The sequence below is a fragment of the Cetorhinus maximus genome, chromosome 2, assembly GCF_964194155.1.
Source record: "Cetorhinus maximus chromosome 2, sCetMax3.hap1.1, whole genome shotgun sequence".
Lineage (NCBI taxonomy): Eukaryota > Metazoa > Chordata > Chondrichthyes > Lamniformes > Cetorhinidae > Cetorhinus > Cetorhinus maximus.
In genome coordinates this window covers 115,441,339-115,467,333 of record NC_135880.1, presented here as the reverse complement: position 1 = coordinate 115,467,333, position 25,995 = coordinate 115,441,339, and the positions used below count along the sequence as shown (strand labels likewise).

The 25,995-nt window shown below is 43.1% G+C and overlaps 1 protein-coding gene and 1 pseudogene across 4 annotated transcripts in view; one reads left to right on the top strand and one right to left on the bottom strand.

The window, feature by feature from the left end:
- The window catches only part of syk (spleen tyrosine kinase), a 177,997-nt gene that overhangs the window by 76,380 nt on the left and 75,622 nt on the right, over positions 1-25,995 (bottom strand). For all 4 annotated transcript variants that reach the window (XM_078568677.1, XM_078568698.1, XM_078568693.1 and 1 more), the window contains exons 3-4: positions 12,274-12,434; positions 664-802 (exon numbers count right to left, since the gene is read on the bottom strand). In XM_078568677.1, the coding sequence (XP_078424803.1) occupies positions 664-802; positions 12,274-12,434 (300 nt within the window). The remainder of the gene's footprint in view (positions 1-663; positions 803-12,273; positions 12,435-25,995) is intronic.
- Positions 7,591-8,080, top strand: LOC144696997 (small ribosomal subunit protein eS10 pseudogene; annotated as a pseudogene).

The window sequence follows — 25,995 nt, the reverse complement described above, 5'->3', positions numbered from 1 at the left end:
GTGGATACTGTCTCAGGACATGATAGAGTTCAGCTGGGAAACTTCCCTTGGTCAAATAATATGACCACATCCAATGCCTAGAAATCAGAAAAGAGGAAAGGCTCCTTACTGCAGGTACTTGTGGAACTGTCATGACATAAATCACTGCCTTCAGAATGGGAGGAGCAAAGAAAAACAAAATTAAGAAATGATCAGTGTGTCAGTGAAAGTTAAGCTATGCTTACATATTAAATTCTGACAAAGTATGTCAATCTAATACTTAAACCAAAAAAGATGTGGCAGATTGAAGGACTTAATTTTTGGTATCTATTTTTAGGACATTGGCTGAGAGGTTCATATTAAATTGCTGCATTAATTTAAATAGGTTATCATAATAAAACAGGGCAGGCAGGAATTTAGTGGAAATGTGTTAACCACTGTGTTAAAAATAATGCCCAGAGAAAATTAAAGCCTTATGTAAATGAAACAGGACAAAATTGGATCTTAGGGCACAAGTATAGAAATTATAAGAGTCTGTAAAATAACCCCACTTTTATTAACTAATTCAATTAAACAGGTCAGAAGAGTGCTGTGCATTTTGCACTGAACAAACTGAGTAAAAGAACAGCATTGCGAAATATATTCGGCTGATCAACAAAACCTTTGAACACTAGGTTACTCTACCTGCCAGAGGGTGTCAAATTTTTTCCCATCTGAAATGGATAGTTTCCCTGTTTTGTCCCTGTCAATTCGGTAATGATATGTTTTACCCTCATGAATTAAGCAGAGAGCATACGATCCCTTGTCATCACGATCTCTTATTCTGAAAAGTAAAAATTGCAGTGATTATTCAGGCAAAGTCACTATGTCAATGTACTATTCAGGCTGGTTCCATTAACAAATTCAATTACACCAGTTCTCTGTATGACTCTTGTGGCGCTATAAGCAACCAGATATCAGTCAAAACCATTTATTGCATGACTATTTTGAGACTCATGGTCCAGCTATGTTTTTGACTGCACAATGCAACAAGTCTGATGCAACTGCTGCTTGAAATAACTGGCTGCTTAATGCAATATATTTAGTGCCTTTGTAATTGACTTCAGTGGAAACGGCCTAAGTGGACTGTTCCTTTGTAGTGAATTTATTGCCCATTTTAATTTTTAAAAATTCTTTCATGGAATGAGAGTTCCGCTGGCAAGGCAAGCATTGATTGCCCATTCTTATGGCCCTTGAAAAGGTGGTGGTGAGCTGCCCTCTTGAAAAGCTGCAGTCCATGTGGTTTGAGGTACACCTGCAGCACTTTCAGGGAGTTCCAGGTTTTTGACCCAGTGAAGGAGCGACAATATAGTTCCAAGTCAGATGGTGTGTGGTTTGGAGGGGAACTTGTAGGAAGTGGTGGTGTTCCAATGAATCTTCTACTCTTGTTCTTCTAGTTGCAAGAGGTTGCAGGTTTGGCAGATGCTGTCAACAGAGGCTTGGTGAGTTGCTGCAGTGCACCTTGTAGATGGAACAAATTCTGATGTAGTTCTATGTAAATTGTTAACAATTCACATTATTAATAGCTTTATATTAGATGGGCAAAACCAAAGCCCAATAATTCCTAGATTTCTGTTCATGTGACCAACTCTGAGTACAATCTCAATAATTCTAGAGGTATGCAAATGCTCAAGGCCTTTTGTCTCCTCATGTCATACGATTGGTTAATATATATAGATTCCTTGAGTGGCTCAATACCCCCAAGACAGTAATATGTTTCTTATCAATATAATTATTTGGTGGCCAGAGAAAAATATTTCATACGTCTCTGCAGATCAAAGTCTGTTTTGATACTCAATATCAGAATATCACATGGTTTACAAGCCGACAAATTGGAATAAACCAAAGAGCCTTCATGCTTCCATTAACTTCTCTAATGCATGCCAAGTTTCTAACAGTGGAACTGTAATAGGGTATAATATGGAAAGTGCATAATATTTGACGGTCTTTCTTTGAATTAGTTAATCATAAAACAGAAATTACGAACAAAGTTTGTATTTTTACATTATGCGGTAGGTTATTCCTAAGTGACAATACTAAGCATGGAATCATTGTATTTCCCTTTTCTAAGGGCATAAATATTGGCACAATAGCTTCACCATTAGCCAGGGCCGGGGCCAAACACTTCCTCTGCAATGAAAAAATTCTAATATTTAGGAAAGAATCTGTTAAAACACCATCTTCCTGCCACCATTTATTTGAAACATATTTCACATTTTTCTGCTTGGGTCAATTTTGAAGTATGTGTTTTGTCTATTGATGTTAGTGACATCTGTTCTTCACAGCCGAGTTCCTGCTGACCACAGGGCCAGAACCCAGGTGCAAAAGGCGAAAGCAAGAGATTTGACTATACAAACCAGATATGACTATATGTTGAGACCCTGCTCTCCACTTCACCAAAGTGAGGTAGATTTGCTGAGATTAGTGCTGCAAGAAAAACCTTGTGGCAGATATGCAGATCTATCTCTTGTATGACAATGCACTGAATATGGAAGCACACTTCACATCAACCAAAAAAGTACAAGGACAGGACGATAAGGTAAGATACACAACTTAGATAGGGATTTCAATTATCATGAATTGCACACAATGCGACAAACTTATTACTAGTAGACATTAGTCAAATATGACCCAAACTGCTATATTTTTAAAGTTGGTGTTCCATGGCGAATTTTATGTCTAGTTACTCCATCACTTCGCCAATATTAAAAGTTTGAGAGAAAACTGTAAACATACATTGATATCCTTTAAGTAAAATATGGCACTGACGATGAAAGTGAGCCAAATCCCTAAAGGGCTGCCTTGTCTAACAAATGCAGCAGTAGTAAGCCATCTCACACACATTCCATTGTATTTGCTGGTCTACAATTTCTTTATGCTTGTGCCAAAACAACCAAAGTCTTTCAGTGCCAATCAAATGTCCCTACATTGCAATTACAGGTAGCATTACTATCGCAGTCCCTTGACAGGGAGCTGGTACTACCGTGGTCACTATCCTGGGCACCAATGGAGGAGCTGAGGTTTTTCTCTTAGCTCCACCTGATTTTGATCATAAAAACATATGAACATACGAATTAGGAGCGGGAGTTGGTCACTCGGCCCCTTGAGCCTGCTCCACATTCAATAAGATCATGGCTGGTCTGATTGTGATTGTAACCTCCTGACTACGCCCGATAACCTTTCATCCCCTTGCTTATCATGAATCTACCTACATCTGCCTTAAAAATAATCAAAGGCTGGAATTTTCCACTCACGTTGGCAGTGGGTGTCATGACAATATGGCGAGAAGGCCAAAAATCAGATTTACCCATCATGAAATCAGTTTACAATCATCTGCTCCACCCATTAATGGCAGGCCGCATTTCCTGCCACCGCATGTCAGGAACCTAATTTCAATAATTTGGTATCACATTATAAGCTCTGCTAGTCAGAATCATCCTCCAACGCTGGACCATCCGGGCACCACGCTGATGGGTTTCAGAACTGTACATAAGCGATGTGCACCTGATGAACTGCACTTCACTCGGGACTTTGAAGTTTCTTTGCCTACCTTGCTTCGGCCAGCGCTTGCAGTCATCGGTGTCAGGCTTCACAGGCAGCACCACATCACTTTTAGGGTGTCTCATGAGCAGGTCTCTACCCACCAGACCAACTGTAAGGTGGGGGTGGCTTTTCAAGGACTACAAGGCTAGGGCTTGCTTGGGGAAGGGAGAGAAGTGACTTCAGGTAAGGGAAGAGGCTGCAGAGTGAGGGCTTTATTGGGGAAGGGGGGCATCCCAGGGTGTGTGAGGGGCACACATTGATCTGTGCAAATGGTCTCAAGATGGTGATGCATCAGGAGGCATTCTCCAGAGGACGTAAGGCCAGATGGAGATGTGAGGGTACGTGTGAGAGAGTGAGTGGTGATGTCCCTTGAGCTGACAGTGAGTGAAATGCCAGTGAATGTGTGATGGCCTTGTGAGTGTGTGAGTTTAGAGTGATGAGATGGTTGCCTTACCCTGGTAGCACAGATGAGATCATTCATACGTTTTCTGCACTGGATGGCTGACCTCTTGTGTACAGATTGGCACTGGCAACCTCTGCCACCCCCCTCTTAAGCCAGAGTGTTGAGACTGATGGGTCTCCTGTGGCCAAAACAGGGGTAGAGGACATCGCAGTGGGGCCTTCATGGTATCCAGTAGGTATCTCGGGGATGCATCACTGAATTGGGGGGTCGGGGGCGGGGCTGCACTGTTCTTGGCTTTTGAGGCTATGTCTTCACCTGAGCCATCCTGGGCTGTACTGGGAAGTGTTCACACTGCTGCAGTTTAAATGTGACACCCTGCGTGAGGTAACGGCGTGGCAGGCAAATAGGAGGCCACCTGCCAGTGAGACGCTGTGCTGCCTGTGGTTGCATAGTTAATGAGGCGGGAAGGGGATGATAAGGCGCAAAAACCTGCCATTGCGGCCGGCGGGTAAAAAGCCTTTTTTCCCATCCGCTACCAAATTTAATGCAAGTCTGGGATGATTCCGCACAAAGACTCTGCTTCCAATGCCTTTTGAGGAAGAGAGTTCCAAATACTCACGACCCTCTCTGAGAAAAAATTTCTCCTCATCTCTGTCTTAATTGAGCAACCCCTTATTTTTAAACAGTGACTTTTAGTTCTAGAAAAGAATTCAAATGAATTCCTGATTACCGTTGCATAGGTTCAACATCCACAGCCATATAGCAGAAATTTGTTCTGACAAAGAGCGGAATTGTCCCACATTTGCACTAAGTGCAATAGCGGGCGGGAAAAAGGACGTCTTACCCACCGGCCACAATGGCCGTCTTTCACACCGTATCACCCCAATCCTGGGTCATTAATCACGCCATCTCTCTGATGGGCAGCCTCCGATTCACCCGCCACGCCGTCACCTCACCGTTTCCTCATGCCGGGCGCCGTATTTAAAGTGCAGCCGTGCGCTCACCTCTCAGTGCTTCCAGCCCAGGACTGCTGCACGGAAGACATAGCCCAAAAAGACAAGAAGACTGCAGTCCCCCGATTTTGGATGCATCCATGGAACACCTTTTGGATGCCATGGAGGCCCACCATGATGTCCTGTGCTCCCCCTGCTCTGGCTGCAGGAGGGACAGCAATATCATCAATCCGGCAGTGTTGGTCAGCGCCGACCTCCTTCAAAAGAGGACAGCCACCCGGTGCCAAAAGAGGATGAATGAAATCCTCTATTCTGCCAGGGTAAGTCACTCTTCTCATCACTAAACTCACACACTCACAAACCCATCAAACATCCACAGGGATCTTACTCACTGCTGGCTCAAGGCACATCACCATTCACTCTCTCACGCACACCATCATTGTCCTCATCCTGTCCATGGGACCACTCAGCACCCACACAGGCCAGGCACAGTTATCACCTGGCCTGGCAGGCATCCCGCTTACATTCTCTCCATCTGTCTTCATGCAGGACAAGCTGGGACACAACAAGAGGGAGAGGTCGCAGACTGGTGGAGGAATGTCTCAAATCAAAGTCTGGAATCATCCAGCTGGCTGGTGATGACCAGGACCGGTCCTGTGCTGACGGTGAGGTCAGCGGTGCTCAAACAAGTGAGGATCCAGCAGTGCAACATCTGCCAGACAATCATGCTATGAGTAATGTGTCCTGTTTCACAGGCCACTGCCATGCACTAATTATCCCTCCTTGCTTTCACAGGCACATCTGGGAAACAGCTGAGGGAGTCCATGTCCCAGGTCCTCAAGCCCCGAAGGCAACTCAGAAGAGGAGTCTGCTGAAACCCTCATTGAAGGCCCATCACAGCGCTCACCCACAACCTCCACCAGCACAGAGACACACACCTCGTTGGGACCAAGCTTCAGAGTAGCCTCGGGATCACAATCTGGTGAGCCACTCACCATCCTGACTTGGAAATATATCGCCGTTCCTGCACTGTCGCTGTGTCAAAATCCTGGAACTCCCTCCCTAACATCACTGTGGGTGCACGTACATTACATAGACTGCAGCAGTTCAAGCTCACCACCACCTTCTCAAGGGCAATTAGGGATAAGCAATAAATTCTGGTCCAACCAGCGAAGACCACATCCCTTAAATGAATTTTTTAAAAATCGCACTGCCTGATCCACAGCAGGCGGCGGCAGGGACTTCCCAGGTTTTCACCCCTCCACACCACACATGCTTATGCACTGCCACCAACTGCAGTGCAGACCTTGCACTCTCCTCCCCAACCAACTTGCCTCAACTGCAGTGCAGCCCTTGCCCTGGCACCATACTGTCAGCCAGCCAGGAAAATGTGACTCACCTGAATGCCTCAACCTTGAGGTCCAACAGGCAACCCTTGTGAGCACTGTGCAACATTACTATGCACTCACCTCCAAGATCCCCTCTAAGTGCAGCTTGCCAGGTGCACACCTTTAAAATGTTACCGTGAACACACCAGCATGATTGCCCAGATGATCCAGCGTGAGGTGATGGTACCGGCAAGCAGGGCTTATAATGATATGCAGGTGTATTAAAGTGAAGTTCTCGATGTGTGGCAGTGGGAAACGCAGCTTGCCATTAATGCCTGGAGCGGACAATTAAAAACTGGTTTCATGACATCTTAAAACTGATTTTTGGCCTTCCTGTCTTATTGCCTGCTCACACCCACCACCACACCCGATTACATTGGGCATAGAAAATTCCACCCAGAGAGTTTGATGGACTGCCATGAAAGATCAAGGAAACTTTGGAATATTGTAGTTATGTGGGTAAGTCAACCCAAAATTGTGCAAACATTTAAACCGCATAATTGGTTAAGCCCAAATTACATCTGTATCTGAGTGCAAATGCAGAGGACACTCCAGGACACAATCTTTTTAACACTGTGCTTGGGAACATGGGTGAACCTGGACCTGACTGTAGTGCAAAAAATACAGGCTCAGTTGAAGGATTTTCAAATGAATTAGGCAGTATTAGATGAAAAATCGGCTCTGCTGTTACATAAGTAAAAGATTCTGCACCATACTATATAGTCGTATATGAGACTATTGAATTCAAGCTACAGTGGATAGGTGAAGGAGATCTTCAATCTTTTGCACATATCATAGTTGTTTGCTGATAAGTCCAGTGGAAATGAGGAATGGACTGGACATATTTAAGATGACAGATTCTGAATAGCTGCAGCTAAATTTGAACTGGCCTAAAACCTACCCTAAAGACAAGTTTATTTTATGCTGAGATGGTCTCAAAGCTCAAAACTCAGTGAGTTTACGCTGGCAACCATTAGATGACTCAAGGCTTGCTTGATTTTCCCCCCTCTGTTTTATTTCATTTTTCTTAATATTGTTACAAATATGAAGTTATAAGATTTTTATGCTTTGGGACTGTCTTTAATTTAGGGTAAAATGGAGGAGTCATGTAACCTGCTCTGAAGTCTGCCTGACAGTGGTGTAGTGGTATTATCACTGAACTAATAATCCAGAGGCCTAGGCTAACACTTGGGGACATGGGTTCAAATCCCACTATGGTAGTTTATGGTTTCATAAATACTTAGCTTTTCTTGCTTTAGCACCATTATAAGAGCTCAAGACGCTGATGCCCAAGAAGAACTGTACTGCTATCTATGAGCTCCTCTTCAAGGGGTGGTGGTGGGGGGGGTAACGGTAACCAAGAAGGATGTGCATATGCCAAAACATCCAGAGCTGGCAGACAAAAATGTCCCTAACCTGCACCTAATGAAGGCCGTGCAGTCTATGAAATCTCGTGATTACGTAAAGGAGTTCGTTTGGCGACACTTCTACTAGTACTTGACAAACGAGGGCATCCAGTACCTATGTGACTAACTTCACCTTCCTCCAGAAATTGCTCCTGGTACTCTAAGTTATCAGACCCGTCCTGAGACAGTCAGGCCAAGACTTAAAAGGTCTGGGTGAGGACCGTCCAGCACGTCTTCGCCGTGAAACTGACAGAGATAGTTATAGGCAGACTGCTCCCTTTGGTTCAGACAAGAAGGCTGAAGCTGGTGCTGGTGCAGCTACAGAATTCCAGTTTAGGCCGTGGCCGTGGTCGTGGACAACCTCAATAAATGCATACAATTTGTCTTGCAAAATAGAATCAATTGAAAAACATATAAAAAAAACAAGCTTGAGCGCCTTGGTTGTAAAAGATCAAAGGGAGGCCTAGTTGTTTTACTGGGAAGAAGATGCAAGATATTCACACCTATAAGCAATGATCAGGACAGTTGTGCTGGGACCGTGAATAAATTGTTCATCTCCAAAGCCCAGGGAGGTGTTAGGAATTTCAGGTTTTGTAAGCAGTTATACCTTAAGCTGTCTATTTAATTCCAAGATAAGTTGGGGGTCTAGAGGACAACTAATTATCATTCCTACCTGAATACAACGTCCATGTGATTCATGTTGCTATGGAGATGGATTTTGAGATGGGAAGAGTCCACAGGAAGCCATTGTAGGATTGGGTGCAGGTTTTCCTAAATATATCATTGGACCTCATAGACAGGGTCAGTCTACAAGATTCTTAGAGAAAGGGATAGAGAGAGAGCAGAGAGAAAGAGACAGCAAGTTTCTATTGTTCACCACGCAGGATACAGGTGGGTGCTGATGCTTGGATTGAAGAGACAAAGTTTGTAAGGGTTTAAACAAAGCTGGAAGATTTGCTTAGCTTTGGCTAGAGAGAGGAATCTCCAATTTGTCCCTCACTGTGAAAGTCAGTTCTGAGAGTAGAAAAAGGAGCTTGTATCAGAAGCACATGATGCTGATGGAATGATGATATAACATCACATGATTGAGTGACAGAGATCCTAATATGTATATAGTAGCTGTAAATAAAGAGTAACGTCCTAACAAACTGCAGTCTTGAGCAGCTTACTTTGGGAGAATAGACAAACTGCAAAAAATTGTGTCTAGACCCTGAACACGAGACAAAGCAGAGCTGAGAGTAGTTTTGGACTGGTTCTTGGAGAATGAAGTATGTACCTAAGGGATAGAATAAAGTATAACAATGGAGGGAGATTTTCAGCTATTTTAAATGTTAAATGGGGAGTCATTTCTGTAGTTTGGAGTATAAGTTGCCTACTGAAATAGTGTTTAGTCAATGTTGTTTTTAGTTAGTTTGTTACAGTAAAAATCTTAGAACTTGAAACCTTTCATTTGTGATCCTTTCAGTCATTCACTGGAAGTTTGAATTGTTTTTCAAAAGTTATTGGTCTCCACAGGTTTGAAACAATATGTCCCGAATGTTTTCTGCATTGGTATGGAGTATTTGTTAATTGTTAATTGAATTGTGGAAGCATAGAACAGTACAGCACAGAGGAAGGCCATTTAGCCCCTCAAGTTTGCACCAGCTCTTTTGAAGAGCAATCCTGTTAATCCTACTCCTCTGCTTTTTCCCCACATTTCTTCACCTTCAAGTACTTATCCAAGTTATTTTTGAAACCACGACTGAACCTGTATTCATCACTCTACAAGGCAGTGCATTCCAAATCCTAATCAGGTGTTGTGTAAAAAAGCTTTTCTTCATGTCACCTCTATTCTTTTTCCAATCACACTAAAGTTGTTCCCTCTTGTTATTAATCCTTGAGCCATTGAACACAACTCCCCTTTATTTATTCTCCCTCACCCTTCATGATTTTCAATGATTAATGGCTACTGATTAATTTTATTTGACGATCTTGTGACATTATACTTGTAGCCTTCCAGGTGGTCTCATGCTGTATCTAAGTTACCAGAAGTCTAAGGTCAATCAGCATCTGATTTCCTGATATTTGGTGACAATCAGATGCCTGGCACTGATGGTGTGGAAGCAGAAGTTGCCCAAGGGCTGAGGAAGGCTTTCTCTAGTTGCACTTTTTTTGCACATAGTATTCACATAAATTGAACACATGAGTTGGGCTCTGCAAGAACTCCTTTGAGAACCATTGCTGAGCTGTTACTGTCAGCATCTGTCTGCCACTTAACCACAGGTCAGTGCAGGAAGCTCATGCACACATTTTTTCATTGAGCTATGAAACCACAAGCTTCCAGTAAATATCTTAACAACACTTTGAGCACAACCAAAGCTTTTTTTTAAAAGTTCCATGGGCCATTTTTAATCTTCTCTTCAGCATTGGGCTGACACTGACAATCACTTGTATAGACTAACCAGTAACGGTTGCTTCCGTTTTCAGACTAACAGACAGCTAAACATTAGAAGTGTTTACTATCAGGCACAAGTGGGTAGATATTCTTAATTTATGCTGTCAGTGCAAAGGTTTGCCTATCCAGTTTTATTCCTTTTAATGTGACTTGCAAGGCCATTTCAGAGGGCTGTGGGCTTGGGTGTCACATGTAGGCCAGATCAGATAAGGACAGCAGATTTCCTTCACTAAAGGGAATGAGTGAATCAGATGGGTGACAATCAACAATGGTTTCATGGTCACCATTACTGAAACTGGCATTTAATTCCACTTAAATTCCACCAGCTGCCATGGCAGGATTTGAACCCATGTCCCCAGAGCATTAGCCAGGACCTTCGGATTACTAGTCCAGTGACATTACCACTATACCACCACCATCACTGCCTCTCCTATTTCAGATCTTCCCTTCCTCAGATGAGTCACATTTGTCTTAAAACATTAACTCTGTTTCCCTTTCCACACATGCTGCCAGACCAGCTAAGTATTTCCAGCACTTTGTTTTTATTGCCAATTTGGTAGCGCGATTGCAAAATATGGATTCCAAAGTCTGCACATTTCCCCTTAAAAATCAGTTTGGAAGGCTTAAGTTTGTAACACCTATCCGAAACCTTATCAGTTAGGCTACTGGTTCCAACCTGCATGACTACAGGATTCTCAGGCTGTAGCAGCAGCCACAACTCTGAGACCTGGGGCACCCATGTATAACCTGGGTTATTATTGTGCCTACATGGAGGTCAAAACATGCTAATTAACTGGACTCAGACATTTATCTGGGCTCAACTGCTCCAGTTAGGCACAGTGCAACAGTGCACTATCTGACTTATACCCATGTAGGAAGCAGAAGAAAATCAAACTCTTTTCTTTCATGTCTGGGGCTTGTGACATCCCTAAAATCAAATTTGAACTCCATTAGTTTCACATTACTAAGTCAACAATGCATATTTTTCAGGAAGGCTATATATGAAGGTTATGGCATAGATTTTTGTGACCCAATTCTAGAATTCAGTGTGCCGTCCCTGCCCAGTCACAGAGCCACCAGTATTTCTTGTCCAGGGCAACTCCATTGTTGGCCTTTTTCCTGTCAGGACCCAACACCAGAAAAAGGGGAAGGAAATTCAAACTTATTTGCAGGTCTCTAGACCTGTAGGTATGTTCTTGGCTGCTGCCCCACAGGCTCTCTGTTAGCTATTGGACAAGAGCAGCTAGAAGGCCCCAAAACCTCAAAGATTTTCATTGTGAATGGAATGAGAAAAGACTTAACCTGTGAGTCCCTCTTCAACTTAGTGTCAAGGCCTCTCAAACCTTCTAGTCTAATGAGGGCTCCCAGCATAGGCTCACACCAGCTTTAGGGGATGCTCCTGCATCTGGGAACCTCATGGTCACACTTGCAGGTTGTCTCTTTAGTAAACTTTTTTGAGCCTATGCCTACTACAGGCAGAGGGCCAGCTTGCCTCCACTATCATTCCCCTTCCCTCCCACTGAGAGAAACCTGAAAATTGAATGGATGTTTATCTTGAGGGAAAACATTAGAGAAATCAGTCCCAATGTTTAAACATTTTAAGGCTTACGGTCTCTGGTTTTAACTTTTACATTAGCTCCTCATCAAGTAATCCTATTTAATAAAACTATTAACAATATAGTACATTGTAGCTCACACATAACTTCCTTCTTTAAATTTACATAATTGAATTAAGAGGGGTTCCATTGATGAAAATCTAATAACTAACAGACCCTACCTCACATTGTATACCCAAAAATTGCTAAGTGATTAATCAAGGCTTCAGCATTTTGAAATGTTTTGGGAAGCTGCAAGAATGAACTGTATCACAATGCAACACAATCAAAACATTCAAGCGGTAATTGAGATTTACTACTGGATTTTTACAATAATCAAATACAGAAATATTGAGTTCTTATTGACAACTAACAACTTGTCTCACTTGAAAAATCATTTTGATTTGAGTTAGTTCATTTACTTCAAAATAAAGGTAAAAGGTTAGTGAACATTTAGAGACATTTGTTGAAATTTCCAATAAATGGAGTTGAGAATAGTGTGCTTTTTAAAATATGTACAAATTTTTACTCACAAAAATTTTCCATTGGTCCGTGGGCCTCTGAGAATGCAACGCTCGGCATTATCTCGCGATTTCTTCCCATGGAACCAAGGCATTCGCTCATGAGCTGTTGTCACAATTAGTTTCTCCAGTTGAGGCTTTTGACTAATAATCGCCTGTTCAAGAGCATCTCCCTATACACAGAAATGAGAAGATCCATGTTTTACAGATTATAGTGACGCATAACTTCAACCACAATCGTGATTATTATAAAAAGTCATGTTTTATATCAAAAATGGCTTTATTTATTTATTGGGCTGAAACCATTGGTTGAGTTTTAAAAGACTGAACAACAGCATTTAAGTGACTTAAAACAGTTGCTTCTAAGATGGCCGAACATTTGCATAACTGTACCCTACAAATTCCAAAGCCATTAAAACAGAGACAGGCTTTCTCAAAGAACCTTTCAGAGACAATCACCTTAGAGGAATGTGGATGACCCCACTCCCTGAACCATTCACAAAACATCACCTACGTATTCAATTGGTTGTGGAACAGGCCAGTTGACCCAATCATTTTAGACAATAGACACTGGCAGAGAAGGGAGCTTTTCCAGCCTTAATCATGTCTAAATCATGGATCTGGAATTAACTTGCTATGACCATGTCTGGGTAACTGGTCAGTTGGAAACTGCTTTTCTCAAGGCCAGAAGGATAGAAGAACAACAGACACAGAGAAGCAGGACCCTGAGTGGGTACTCTTGCACTCTCTGCATCCATCCTGCAAGCATGAGCCTTGCCTGTTGTTTGACCAGCTATATGCCATGGGTTGCGTCTAAAAACCAACCCAGCTGCTGCTGACTCCAGAAAATCAAATAGAAATCATTCATCAACGCCTTTAAATCATCATGTTGCAGAATTTGGAGAGACCATTGAGTCCAGTCTGAAACCATCCAAGGCATCAATCTACTGAATCCATGTACAACTGGGATTTTTCTTTGGACTTTTAAACTACTGAATATATATTCCCCCGCTCTGTAACTTACTTGCGTGTGCATGTGTGAACCCTTGAATGTATGTGTGTGAGAATTGGAGCATTTTTTTTGTTTTTCTTTTAGATCGGGTGTTAAGTACAATAAATAATCTATTATTTTCTTTTAAAAGCTTACAAGGAAACTTGCATAGTCACAGCACTTAAACAGTTAAACATTCACTGAATTTGCAAGTGTGCTCTTCTTGTTGCGGTCAGATGAGGAGTTGGAAAAGAGAGTAGCCATTTTACCCCTTCTCACCTGACGATAACAGTGATAAAAATAGAAACTGGAATACATATCAGATTCATCAGCACCAGAGTAAAGATCCTTCATTGGAAGATATGTCAACTTTAACTGAAAGATCTGTGAGCCCCTAAATAGAGCTGAAGAAAGTAACAACATCATGAACAAAATAAAATTCAGCAGCTGAAAATGGTACTAAGGGATACACTTGTTGGCAGCAAAATGGCAGATATATGTTTGTTTATTTATTCCTTCACGGGACGTGGGCATCAGTGGCTAGACCAGCATTTATTGTTGTATATGGATCCAGTAGATTGATGCCTTAGATGGTTTCAGACTGGGCTCAATGATCTCTCCAAAGTCTGCAACATGATGATTCCCTAATTTCCTTCAAGAAGATGGTGGTGAGTCACATTCTTGAACCGCTGCAGTCCATGTGGTGAAGGTGCACCCACAGTGCTGTTAGAAAGGAAGGGAGTTCCAGGATTTTGACCCAGTGACAGTAAAGGAATGGCAATATAGGTGCAGGTGGTGGTGTTCCCATGCATCTGCTGCCCTTGTCCTTCTAGGTGCGAGAGATCGTGGCTTTGGAAGATGCTATCGAAAGAGCCTTAGTGAGTTGGTGCAGGGCATCCTGTATATGGCACACACTGCTGCCACTGTTTGATGGTGGTACAGGGAGTGAATGTTTAAGGTGGTGGGTGGGGTGGCAAATGGGCTGCTTTGTCCTGGATGTTGTTGAGTTTCTTGAGTGTTGTTGGAGATGCATTCATCTAGGGAAGCGGAAAGTATTCTATCTTACTTCTGACTTGTGCCTTGTACATGGTGGACAGGCTTTGGGGAGTCAGGAGGTGAGTTACTCATCGCAGGATTCCTAGCCTCTGACCTGCTCTTGTAGCTACAGAATTTGTATGCCTGGTCCAGTTCAGTTTAGGTCAATGGTAACCGCCAGGATGTTGATAGTGGGGGAGTTAACAATGTTAATGCCATTGAATGTCAAGGGGATGCGATTAGACTCTCTCATGTTGGAAATGGCCATTGCTGGGCACTTGTGTGGCACAAATGTTACTTGCTGCTTATCAGTCCAAGCCTGGATATTTTCCAGGATTTGCTGCATTTGGACATAGACTGCTTCAGTATCTGAGGAGTCGCGAATGGTGCTGAACATTGTGCAGTCATCAGCAAACATCCCCACTTCTGACCTTATGCTGGAGGGAAGGTCATTGATGAAGCAACTGAAGATGGTTGGGCCGAGGAAACTACCCTGAGGAACTCCTGCGGCGAAGCCCTCAGACTAGGGCTAGGCATGACTCCAACCAGTAGAGAGATTTCCCCCCCGATTCCCATTCACTTCAGTTTTGCTAGGACTCCTTGATGTCACATTCGGTCAAATGTTGCCTTGATGACAAGGGCAGTCACTGTCACCTCACCTCTTGAATTAAGCTCTTTTGTCTATGTTTGGATCAAGGCTGTATTGAGATCAGGAACAGAGTGGCCCTGGCAGAACCCAAACTGAGTATCAATGAGCAGGTTATTACTGATTAAGTGCCGCTTGACAGCAGTGTCAACGGCATCTTCCATCACTTTCTTGATGATCGAGAGTACGCTTATGAGGCAGTAATTGGCCGGGTTGTATTTGTCCTGCTTTTTGGGAACAGAACATAACAGGGCAATTTACCACATTTTCAGATAGATGCCAGTGTTGTAGCTATATAGGAATAGCTTTGGCCAGGGATGAAACTAGTTCTGGCGCACAAGTCTTCAGTATCATTGCTGGAATATTGTCAGCGCCCATAGCCTTCGGAGTATCCAGTGCCTTCAGCCATTTCTTGACATCACATGGAGTGAATTGAATTGACTGAAAACTGACATTTGTGATGCTGGAGACCTCAGGAGGAGGCTGAGATTGATCATCCATTCGGCACTTCTGGCTGAAGGTGGTTGCAAATGTTTCAGCCTTTTCTTTTACACTAACATGCTGGGGTCCCCCATCCTTGACAATGGGGATATTTGAGGAGCCTCCTCCTCTTGTTAGTTGTTTAATTGTCCACCACCATTCACAACTGAACATGGAAGGACTGCAGAGCTTAGGTCTGATCTGTTGCTTGTGGGATCTCTTAGCTCTGTCTATTGCTGTTTGGCATGCAAGTAGCCCTGTGTTGTGGCTTTACCAGGTTGACACCTCATTTTTAAGTATGCCTGGTGCTGCTCCTGCCATGCCTTGTTGCATCCTTCATTGAACTAGGATTGATCTCCTGGCTTGATGGTAATGGTAGAGTGGGGGATATGCTGGGCCATGAGGTTACAGATTATGGTTGAATACAATTCTGCTTCTGCTGATAGCCCATAGCATCTCATAGATGCCCAGTTTCAAGTTGCTAGATCTGTTCGAAATCTATCCCATTTAACACAGTAGTAGTGCCGCAAAACATGATGGAGGGTATCTTCAATGTGAAGACGGGACTCTGCCCCCGCAACGACTGTGCAGTGGTCACTCCTACTAATACTGTCATGGAAAGATGCATCTACGACAGGTAGATTGGTGAGGACAAGGTCAAGGAGATTGGTTCCTTCACCACCCGCTGTGGACCCAGTCTAGCAGCTATGTACTTTAGTACCCAGCCAACCCAGAGTTTTGCTACTGACACTCTCGGTGATAGACACTGACGGACATCCCACCCAGAGTACATTCTGTGTCCTTGCCACCATCATTGCTTCTTCCAGTGGCGTTCAACATGGAGGAGTACTGATTCATCAGCTCAGGGCAGTGGGGTGAAGGGTTGGATGGGCAGTTTTTGCAGGGAGGCACTAGTTTGTAATCAGCCCATGTTTAACCTGATGCTATGTTTGCCTCCCTGATAAATAATGAGACAATACAATTATTTAATTAGGAATGAAGCCAGACAGATCACCCAGCATCAACCTAGGCACTGGAAAAGACAACAGCAAACCCAGCCCTGATTACCCTGCAATGTCTTCCTCACTAACACCTGGACACTTGTGCCAAAATTGGAAGAGCTGTCCCACAAGATGTCAAGCAACAGCCTGACATATTCATACCCACCAAATCATACCTTGAAATGTCTCAGAAGTCACCATCACCATCCATGGATTTGTCCTGTCTCACCGACAAGAAAGACCCAACATAGGTGTCGGCACAGTGGTATGCTGTCAAGAGGGAGTTCCTCTCGGGGTCCTCAACATTGACTCTGGACCTCATGAAGAGATCAAAACAGATTTAAAGACATTAAAATAGAAAAGGTGGGCAATAGCTGATGTATTAATTCATCTTAGAGAGGACAAAACCTCCATTCAAATTTGGATTGTATCCATGCATACTAAGTTAGCAAAGTAATGGAGAGAAAGGAAAGAAAGAGGGAAAGGGAGAGAGTGGGAGAGGGGGGGAGGGAGAGAGAGAGAGAAAGAGAGAGAGAGAGAGAGAGAAAGAGGGAGGGAGAGAAACGGAGAGAAGGAAAGAAAGAGGGAATGAGGGGGTGAAAAGAAAGAGAAAGACAGAGAAAGAGAGAGGAGAAAAGAGTGTGGAGAAGAGAGGGAGAAAGAGGGAGAAAAAAAGAGAGGGAGAAAGAGAGAGAGAGAGAAAAAAAGAGAGGGAGAAAGAGAGAAAAAATGAGAGGAAGACAGAGACAGAAAGAGAGAGAGAGAAAGAAAGAGAGGAAAAAAGGAAAAGAAAGAGACAAAGAGGAAGGGAAGGGGAGGCAAAGAAAGGAGGACAGAAAGAGTGAGAAAGAGAGAGAGGGAGTGAGGGGGCTGAAAAGAAAGATATGGAGAGAATGAGAGAGAGAAAGAGAGACAGAGAAAGAGAGGGAAAGAGAAAGCACGAGCAGAGAGAGAAAGCGAGAGAGCAAGAGAGAGGAAAAAAAAGAAACAGAGAGAGAACAAGGGAGAGAGGAAAAAGAGAAAGAGGACGAGAGAGTGAAATTGAGACAAGGAGAGAGAGGAGGGAGAGAGAAAAGAAGAGGGAAAAAGAGAGAGAAAGAGTTAGAGAGAAACCGAGAGGGAGAGAGAGTGAGGAACGGAAAAAGAGAGAAAGAGATAGAGGAAAAGAGAGAAAAAGAGAATGAGAGAGAGAAAGAGGAAGAGAGAGAAAGAGGGATAGATAGGAGCGAGAAAGAGAGAGGGATAGAAAGAGAGAGAGAAAAAAGAGGAAAGAAAGAAGGGAAAAAAGAATGAAATAAAGAAAGATTGATAGAAAGAAAAAGGAAAGAAGGAAATAGGGGAACAAAAGTAAGTGTTGTAATAGCATGCCAGCTTGCCAAGTTTGTGCCTTGCTTCACTAGTGCCTCCCTAGGTTGAATGCTATGGTCTGTAAGATAGATACTCTTCCCTGTCAACGCTAGGAGGAAGTCTGCCACATAGAACATAAAGGCGTGGCTGGGGATTGGTTAGGAAGTGAGCAAATTCTGAATCTAGTACTGCAAGTTGTTTAATGGCCTAAGCAGGCTAAGAAAGATGAGTAGCGTGACACATGCAACCACATTTTGATTTGTGTATCATCCCAACTCCACCTTACTCTGCCATCTCAAGCCTACTGCAGCACATCACACCTCACACCATCTTACCTTGCATGTGCATCCAGCCTCTCTATCTATGCACCTCCTCACATCCCTATCTTAGTTTCTATCCCTGACACTCAATGTCAATGTAACACAATGCCACCACTCTCACTCATAATCACCCTCAACAAATGTTGTCCAACCACTTGTACAACATTTTCCATTAATCCTGCTCATAGAGCTCTTCTTTTGCTCCTTGCAGGAGAAGAGAGTACAGAATATAAAGGAGAGGCATAGAACCAGAGGTAGTCCTCCACCAATCTCAGTACCAATACCTACAGAGGAGGCAGTGCTGGACATCGGTGAAGTCTTGGCGTTCCATGCCATCAGAGATGGGGAGATTGGGGCCTTTCAGCTACCTGGTGACATAATTAACTATCACACAGTCACATGGCATACAACACTCACTCATGTTGATTTGATGTCAACAGCCAGTGAAGTATGATCATGTGCACAATGATCACCAGAAATATTTATCCTTGATAGCTCCAATTCATGTCTTTTATCTCCTTTAGGGCCTTCAAACGTCCCTCAGGATGTGGTGCACAATGGGCCCCTCAGAGGAGGCCACTCACCTTGGGTGCAGACCATGCACCAGTTCAGATACTCACATCTGGTATCAGTAAGGAAGATATCTGAGTTTTCACACATCTGAATCACACATCACAAATGAGCTAAAGCAGACGGTGGAGACAGGGAAACATGGAGAGACCATATTAGAGTGCACAAGTTTCTTCAAGCTCCACTCAGCTAGACAAATGTGGAACCTGCTGGCAGGCTTTCCAGCCGCATTGTGAACACTGCAGAGAGATTGGAGGAGCCCATCTCGAGCATGGGAGGCATGGTGTCGCAGGCCTTTCTGATGATGGCATCAGCCATGGAAAGAGTGGTTACCTGCACGGAGCATCAAATGTGGCAAATAAAACGAGTACGTGAAAGCCCTCAACAATGACTTGCACACTATGAATCCCACCTTACGTGGCATTCATGAAATCCTAGCCTTGGCCATTCATTGGCCCACTGATGTGTTGCAAAGTGCTCTCCAACTCAATGCAAACATAGGAGTGGGCCAAGGGAGGGATAAAGGTGAAAGGGGACATTGAAGTAGGATTCTGCTTGAAATGCTACCACTTCTCAGCTATTTCACACCCTACTCCTGGCTCATCACCCCATCATCAGTACCCAACACACTGCCTCCTGTCCAGTTAGCCATCTACTGTTGCACAGGTGTAGGCTGGGCAGTCTTTGGTGGGACCCTCATGATCTCTGAGATCCAGAGGATATCTAGTAAAAGCATCTCAGCTGTTAGAACAGGATTTGAAAAGTTTGGTTCTTTCTCTGCTGAAACCACAGATCTTGCAGCACATGGAAGTGCTAGGAAGAAGAATAAAGATTTATCGTTGTGCCAAGAGTATGCACGAGTGTGTTACACAATATTAAACTGTTAAGTTTACGTTTCACTTATAAACTAGATAAATGTTATTTGTTTGCACTATTTTCCCCCTTTTTTCCTTTTTGCCTGCTCCCTGCCAATTGGCCTTCCTATTTGATGAAGGCAGGACAGCAATGGGTGGCTGTGAATGCGTTTCTTGGTTGATTGCAAGACAGTTGGGGAAAGAGCATGGTGCAGTCAGGTTGAGGGGAGTGGGTTTAGCATGTGGCTGCCAGATCGATGCATTGGTGCTACCTCACTGAACCTCACCATTATAAGGGCATCACAGATAGTAATGTATGCCATTGCTAGTGCTTTTGCCATGTGACATCGTTCCTCCTCCTCCTCTTCTGAAGAGGCTCTGTGCTGTAGTGCAGCACAGTGCAACCATTCTGGAGACCCTGCCTGGTGTGTATTGAAGAGTGCCTCCAGGTCTATTCAAGCACCTGAAGTGCATCTTCAGCATCCCGCTTGCTTGCTGAATGTCACATCTTGTTGTCAAATGGCTTTCTTTGTAATGTTCCCAAGTGTCATTACTTCGGTGCCTTCGGTTATACTTTAAGTGGGTACCCCTTGTCTCAAAGCAGCCAGCTGGTAAATTTTCAAAAAGATGAGAGAGGGTGCATCATGGCACCTACCTGGAAATCTTTCACCTGCATAAGCGTCTTTTTGTCTTTGTACACCAGCTTCACATCGATGGAATGAAAACCCTGAGAGATCTGTTGGTGCTTTAATTGTCAAATGCATGCAGTCAATGATGCCCTGCTCCTGTGAGAAGCCAATGTCACACACCTGAGTGCCCATTCATTCTGACTGGCATCATCACTGACAATGTGTGTATAATTGCCAGCTCTGGCAAACATGGTACCAATCACTTGTATGATGTATCCGTGGGTGGCCGATTATTGCAAATGGGTCATGGAAGTGTCCCTGGAAGGAGTCTGAGGGAAAGGGGGTGATGGTGCCTTTGACAGCCACTGATAAGGTGTGGCCACCACTTGGCAACAGATCTTCCAGCAAGCTGTGTGTGTCTGCTATTACTTGATGCAAGACCCTGAGCCTCCGCCTGTAGACCAATGTTATCCCGCGAGTGGCACCTCTCTGATCATCCCTTCTCTCCTGAGCAGCAACAGCTCTGAGAGGAGAAGGCTGTTACTGCTCCTGTTGATGTTGCATGTGTTGCTCCTGCTGCTGGGCCCCTTGCTGCTAGTGCTCTTACTGCTGCTGTTGGCCATTTTACTTCTCTTCTGAGATCCTAACTAAAACAACACAGGCAGCACCCATACTGATCTGATAGACCACAGATGCAAAGCGGAGATCAGACACACAAACCTTCCCAGCGAGTCATCAGCAAGGTCGTGAAAATAACCTCCCAAGTAGTAGAAATTGCCTGTAAATGAGTGAAAATAACCTGTGATGTAGTGAAAGTAAATTCTCAGAACATGCTAATTTTTTTGTTCTTCAGGTATAAGCATTGCTGACAGGACCAGCATTTATTGCTCATCCCTAAATGCTCTTCAGAAGGTATTGGTGAGCTTCCTTCTTGAACTGCTGCAGTCCATGTGGTTAGGTACACCCACAATTCTGTTAGGGAGATCCAGGATTTTGACCCAGTGACAGTGAAGGAATGGCAACATATTTCCAAGTCAGGATGGTGAGTGCCTTGGAGGGGATCTTGCAGATGGTTGCATTCCCATGGGTCTGCTGTCCTTGTCCTTCAAGGCAGTAGAGGTCACAGGTTTGGAAGGTGCTCTTGAAGGAACCTTGGTGAGTTGCTGCAGATGGCACACGCTGCTGCCACTGTGCGCTGGTGGTGGAGGGACTGAATGTTTAAGTTGGTGGATGGGGTGCCTATCAAGCGGGCTGATTTGTCTTGATAACTATTATGTGCAAAACCCTATCATGCAGTTAGGCAAGGGAGCGGCTGTGAGGTTTCAGTACAGGGGAATTTTTGCCTGTCTTTTCTTCAGCCCCCTCAATTGCAACTGTGCTCTCACCTTGCTTTCATTGGTAAGTTCCTGGAAGCCCAGGAAACTAATGCACTCACAGTTGAATCCCAAGCCCCCTGTTAAGGTTGCTCTTAATGAACTATTAATATATTTAAATTGCCAACCCATCTCTCCCAAGCGGATTGACCACATGCAGCCTACCATGCTGCAGTTAAATGCGGAAGTCAAGTTGGAGCCAGTTATCTGACAAGTTGTCAATTTTAGCGCTTGTTACTGTCACCTTCCCCTGCCCCCACTCACTGACCTGCTCCCACTGACTTTTGGAAGTTAAAATTTCCCCCTATGTGTATAAGTGGAGTACAGGTATACAAATTGTGAAAAAGAGCAACGCAGATGAAAAGGCCATAAAACTCCACTGGAGTTTGCTTCCAGAGCATTATAAAAAGAGAAAAAGAGGGAAGTTGTTAAACTTTTATAGAACATTGGTTAGACCAGACCTGGAGTCCTGTGAACATTTCTGTTCTCCATATTATAAAAAAATTATGAAGAGGCACTAGAGAAGGGAAAAAGAAGGTACGTTACAAATATACCAAAATAGAGGTTATGCCTATTAGGAAAGATTGAACAGGCTGGAACTCCTTTCTTTAGAAAGAAAACTGAAGGATGGCCTAATAGAATATTTTAGGATTGTTGATGTGTTTGGCAGGGTAGATGCAGAGAAGATTGTCGCACCTACAGAGGAGAGCAATTACTGAAGTTTGCTGGGTGCAAGCCCCAACAAATTTGGAGTTCTGTACAGGGGGATTGTTTCTACACATTAAAGAGGAATAAAAGAAAAAGAAGATTTTCACTGGGCTACCCTGGTTGATGGTAGTGGTTGCAGGGTGGTGGCGGTGGCCCGGGCTGGGGGTGGTGCGGAAGATAACACTGATTCCAGGGAAACGGACAAGCCTCAGTGGCTGGAAGGAAGTGCTCCTGCTACTCCTGGTCCACAAGCCGTGCTGCAAGGGCAGACACTTACCCTTTCCCTGAATGAGGTCTTCACCTTCCTTGAGCTGCCAAGTTTGAAAAACCAGGCAAGCCAGGGTTAAGCCTATAATGAAAGTTAAATTTGAAGCTCCAAGCCTCATTATAACATTTAAATGGTCAACCCACCCTGTGTCTCACCTCAGTTATACCCAGAAGTAGATGGGTTTGAGGTGGGCTTGAGACTTTTAAAATTTTTACATCTTAATCGATCCCAAACCATGTATTCTGGGAGGGGTGGATAAAATTCACCCCTTAACATTCAAATACAGGCAACAGGATGAAGTTGTGATAGATCCTCATTAAACCCAGGAAAATTTGCAAAAAAGCTTTGACATGTCTCTTTTTCAGCAACACTCAAGTTCCGTATTACCAAACGACTATTTACTAAATTTGAAATAGGTTGTGCAATACTAAATATAGAAACGAGTGTGGAATTTGGTGGAAATGTTTCAGAGCATTAGTACTCCATCATTCTACACTGGTACAGAATTATTCTCCTCAGTTACCTGCAGAGTAATTTCTTGATCTTGACCATACTGTTGCAGAGGCACTGAGCAACAGCCAGGTGTTTACCCCTTTGCTTCAGTCACTCTTCTATACCTCCTAGCAGCTGCTTTTAAGATCAGGATTGGTAAAAGCTTATGGTAACATGCAGTGCATTTCTAGTGGGGGACGAAGGGGAGAAATTTGCGGCCATGCTTCCTGGAAAAGTTTAGTTTTATATTAAAAATAGTGTACACTGGTTAGTTTTTGTTTCACAATTTATTTTTGCTTTTTTAGATTAAACATCTAAGTGATATTTTAGACCAACTAGACCATCACTTCCCCAAAAGCTACAGTCATTCTCTCATGACCAATTCCTTCTTCTTCCACAATCCCAGCTCAAAAAGGCTCTTTCATTCAGCTCCTCCTTCAAAGGCTTCTATTCTCTAAAAAACTGGTTTCCTTCTAAAAACTTATTCCTTCTCCCCTCCCAAAGAGGCATTACCGGCTTCTCTTCAAAACCCTTCCCCACCACTCCCCCAAATAACTTCCTCCTTTTTCAATTTCTCTCTCCTCCAAATTTTGCTGCTTCACTCTACCCCCTCCACTCATGAAACATTATGTCAAATTAAATCATGACAATAGAACAAGGGGACACAAGTTTAAGCTAGTAAAAGACAAGCTTAGGACTGATAGCAGAAAGACCTTTTGCACGTGAGTGGTCAACACATTGAATAAACTTTTAAACTGGGCTGGATAGTGGAGGAAATAAGCAGGGATCACTCAGGAAAACAGCTGGATGCCACAATGGGGAAATTTTGTACGTCTGCCCCTTTGTCCATTCATCCAGCTATCACAGAAATTAAACTGGCTGTCAGTAATGGCTGACAGTTATCTTTTCTCCTTTTCTTTGCGTTGACCTTTTGCAACTCTAGCCTGTGAACCAGCTGCCTGGTGTAGACTGATGGCTTTTTAATTGCATCATCTGCAGAAGTTTCCAGAATAGTTTTCATTTGACTTGCTAAGGAAGATGGGAATAATTAAATGCAGGATGCATTCACAGTCATGTGCTGGCAGCAATACAGCTACATCAATAAAAATAGAACATCCTGTGGGGAATTAAGTAACGCAATTTTTCTTCTGACAAGTGCACTGAATCATTTATGAATGATGTACAGCTAGTTTTTCAGAATTACTTTTAACCACAAATATCCTCCTTCTGTCATGAGGGCACTGAGTTATCCTGGGGAGTGACTCCATGAGTGAAAGCCACCTTCTGGTACTGTGGTATAATTTGATTGCTTGAATATTTCGTCACAGATCTAGTATATAGTGGATACATGTTGGGTGATAAAATTTACACCCCATTGACACATAGACCAGTCAAAACCATGATTGTGATACAGAGTTATAGTTCTATATGTTGTATTCTCTTTATATCACAGTTTAAGTAATTAAGGTTACTATTGTCTTAGAGCAGGCACCTATGTTTCACCCATAGCAAATGTATGAGGTCAAAATGTCTATTCTCTATTGGTCTTGTGGATCACATGTGAAGTAAATTTAAATAAATTCTTATGCCTGATTATATGTATACAGGGCTTTTGCCAATTGTTAGAACTTCATTGTTAGCAAACTTGTAGTATCAACAATCATCAGAGGCATCTGTAATCTCCTAGAACTTGCTGCCAAACTGGGGCTTGTGGTAAATATAAGCAATATTACAATAGCAGCATGTAGGTTCCAACTGCCAATTTGGAGCCTGGCAGATTTGAATGGGACTTTAAAATCCTTACTTGCACCAAGTCCGTTCACCCATGCCGCCTGTATTCTCTGGTCTACATTGGCTCTCAGTTAATCAATGCCTCAAATTGAAAATTCTCACCCTTGTTTTCAAATTTCTTCTTGGCCTTGCACCTCTCCATCTCTGTAATCTCCTCCAGCCCTACAACCTTCCGATATATCTGCTCATTTAATTCTGGCCCCTTGAACGCCCCAGAATTAATTTGCTCCACCTTCGGCTACTGAGGTCCCAGGATCTGGAATGCCCTCCCCCTCCCTAAATCTTGTTATATTAAAGATGCTATATAAATACTAGTTATTTTTGTTACTCAACGTTGAGAAACTGCCACTGCCACCAGTACAGATTTGCATTGTATCCAAGATTTACCCTTTGGTACAACATCTGTTAAATTGGTAATGTATCAAAAATAAGCATCAAATTTATGACTGAAGAGTGTTTTTTTTAATTCGTTCTCAGGTTATGGTCATACTTCCAAGGTCCCAATTAAATATACTTCCACAGTTGTTGCTCTGAGAAGATGGAGGTGGCTTGTTAGACTACTTCAGAGGGAAATTAAAAGTTAGCAATGTTGGAGGGACAGCAAGTTCCCTTTCCTTGAAGGACATGAGTGAATCAGTTACCTTTTTATGACAGTCTGGTAACTTGATAGTCACTTTTAATGATACCAAAGTTTTTATTTTCAGATTTTTAAAACTGAATTCAAATTCTCAAATTTAATGGTGGGATTTGAACTCTTTATTAGCCCAGACTTCTCATTACTAGTCCAGTAACATAACCACTACAAGGCCATGCCTACCTGAAAAAGCTATGTGAATGGCTTCCATTAAAACTTATCCTTCAACCAAAACATAGAACAGATGAACTGATCATTTAATTCATTGTTGTTTGTGGGAGCTTGTTCTGTGCAAAATTGGTTGCTGCATTGCCTGCAATACAAAAGAGCCTACACTTCAAAAGTGCTTCATTGCTCTTTGGAAATCCCTGAGGTCATAAAAGGCACTACATAAATGTGGGTCTTTCTTCTTTTCTTTAATGTAAGTCATGGACAGTTGCCCTAGATGGCACGTAATAATGCCTTGTAGAAATGATGCCATCAAAAATGTAGAAAATACCAGTCTTAAAACTTTGTACATAGTGGGCACGTAATTTAAATACCCTCATAATTGGATAAAACTGGTTCTCATATGAAACTATTTCACTCTCATTGC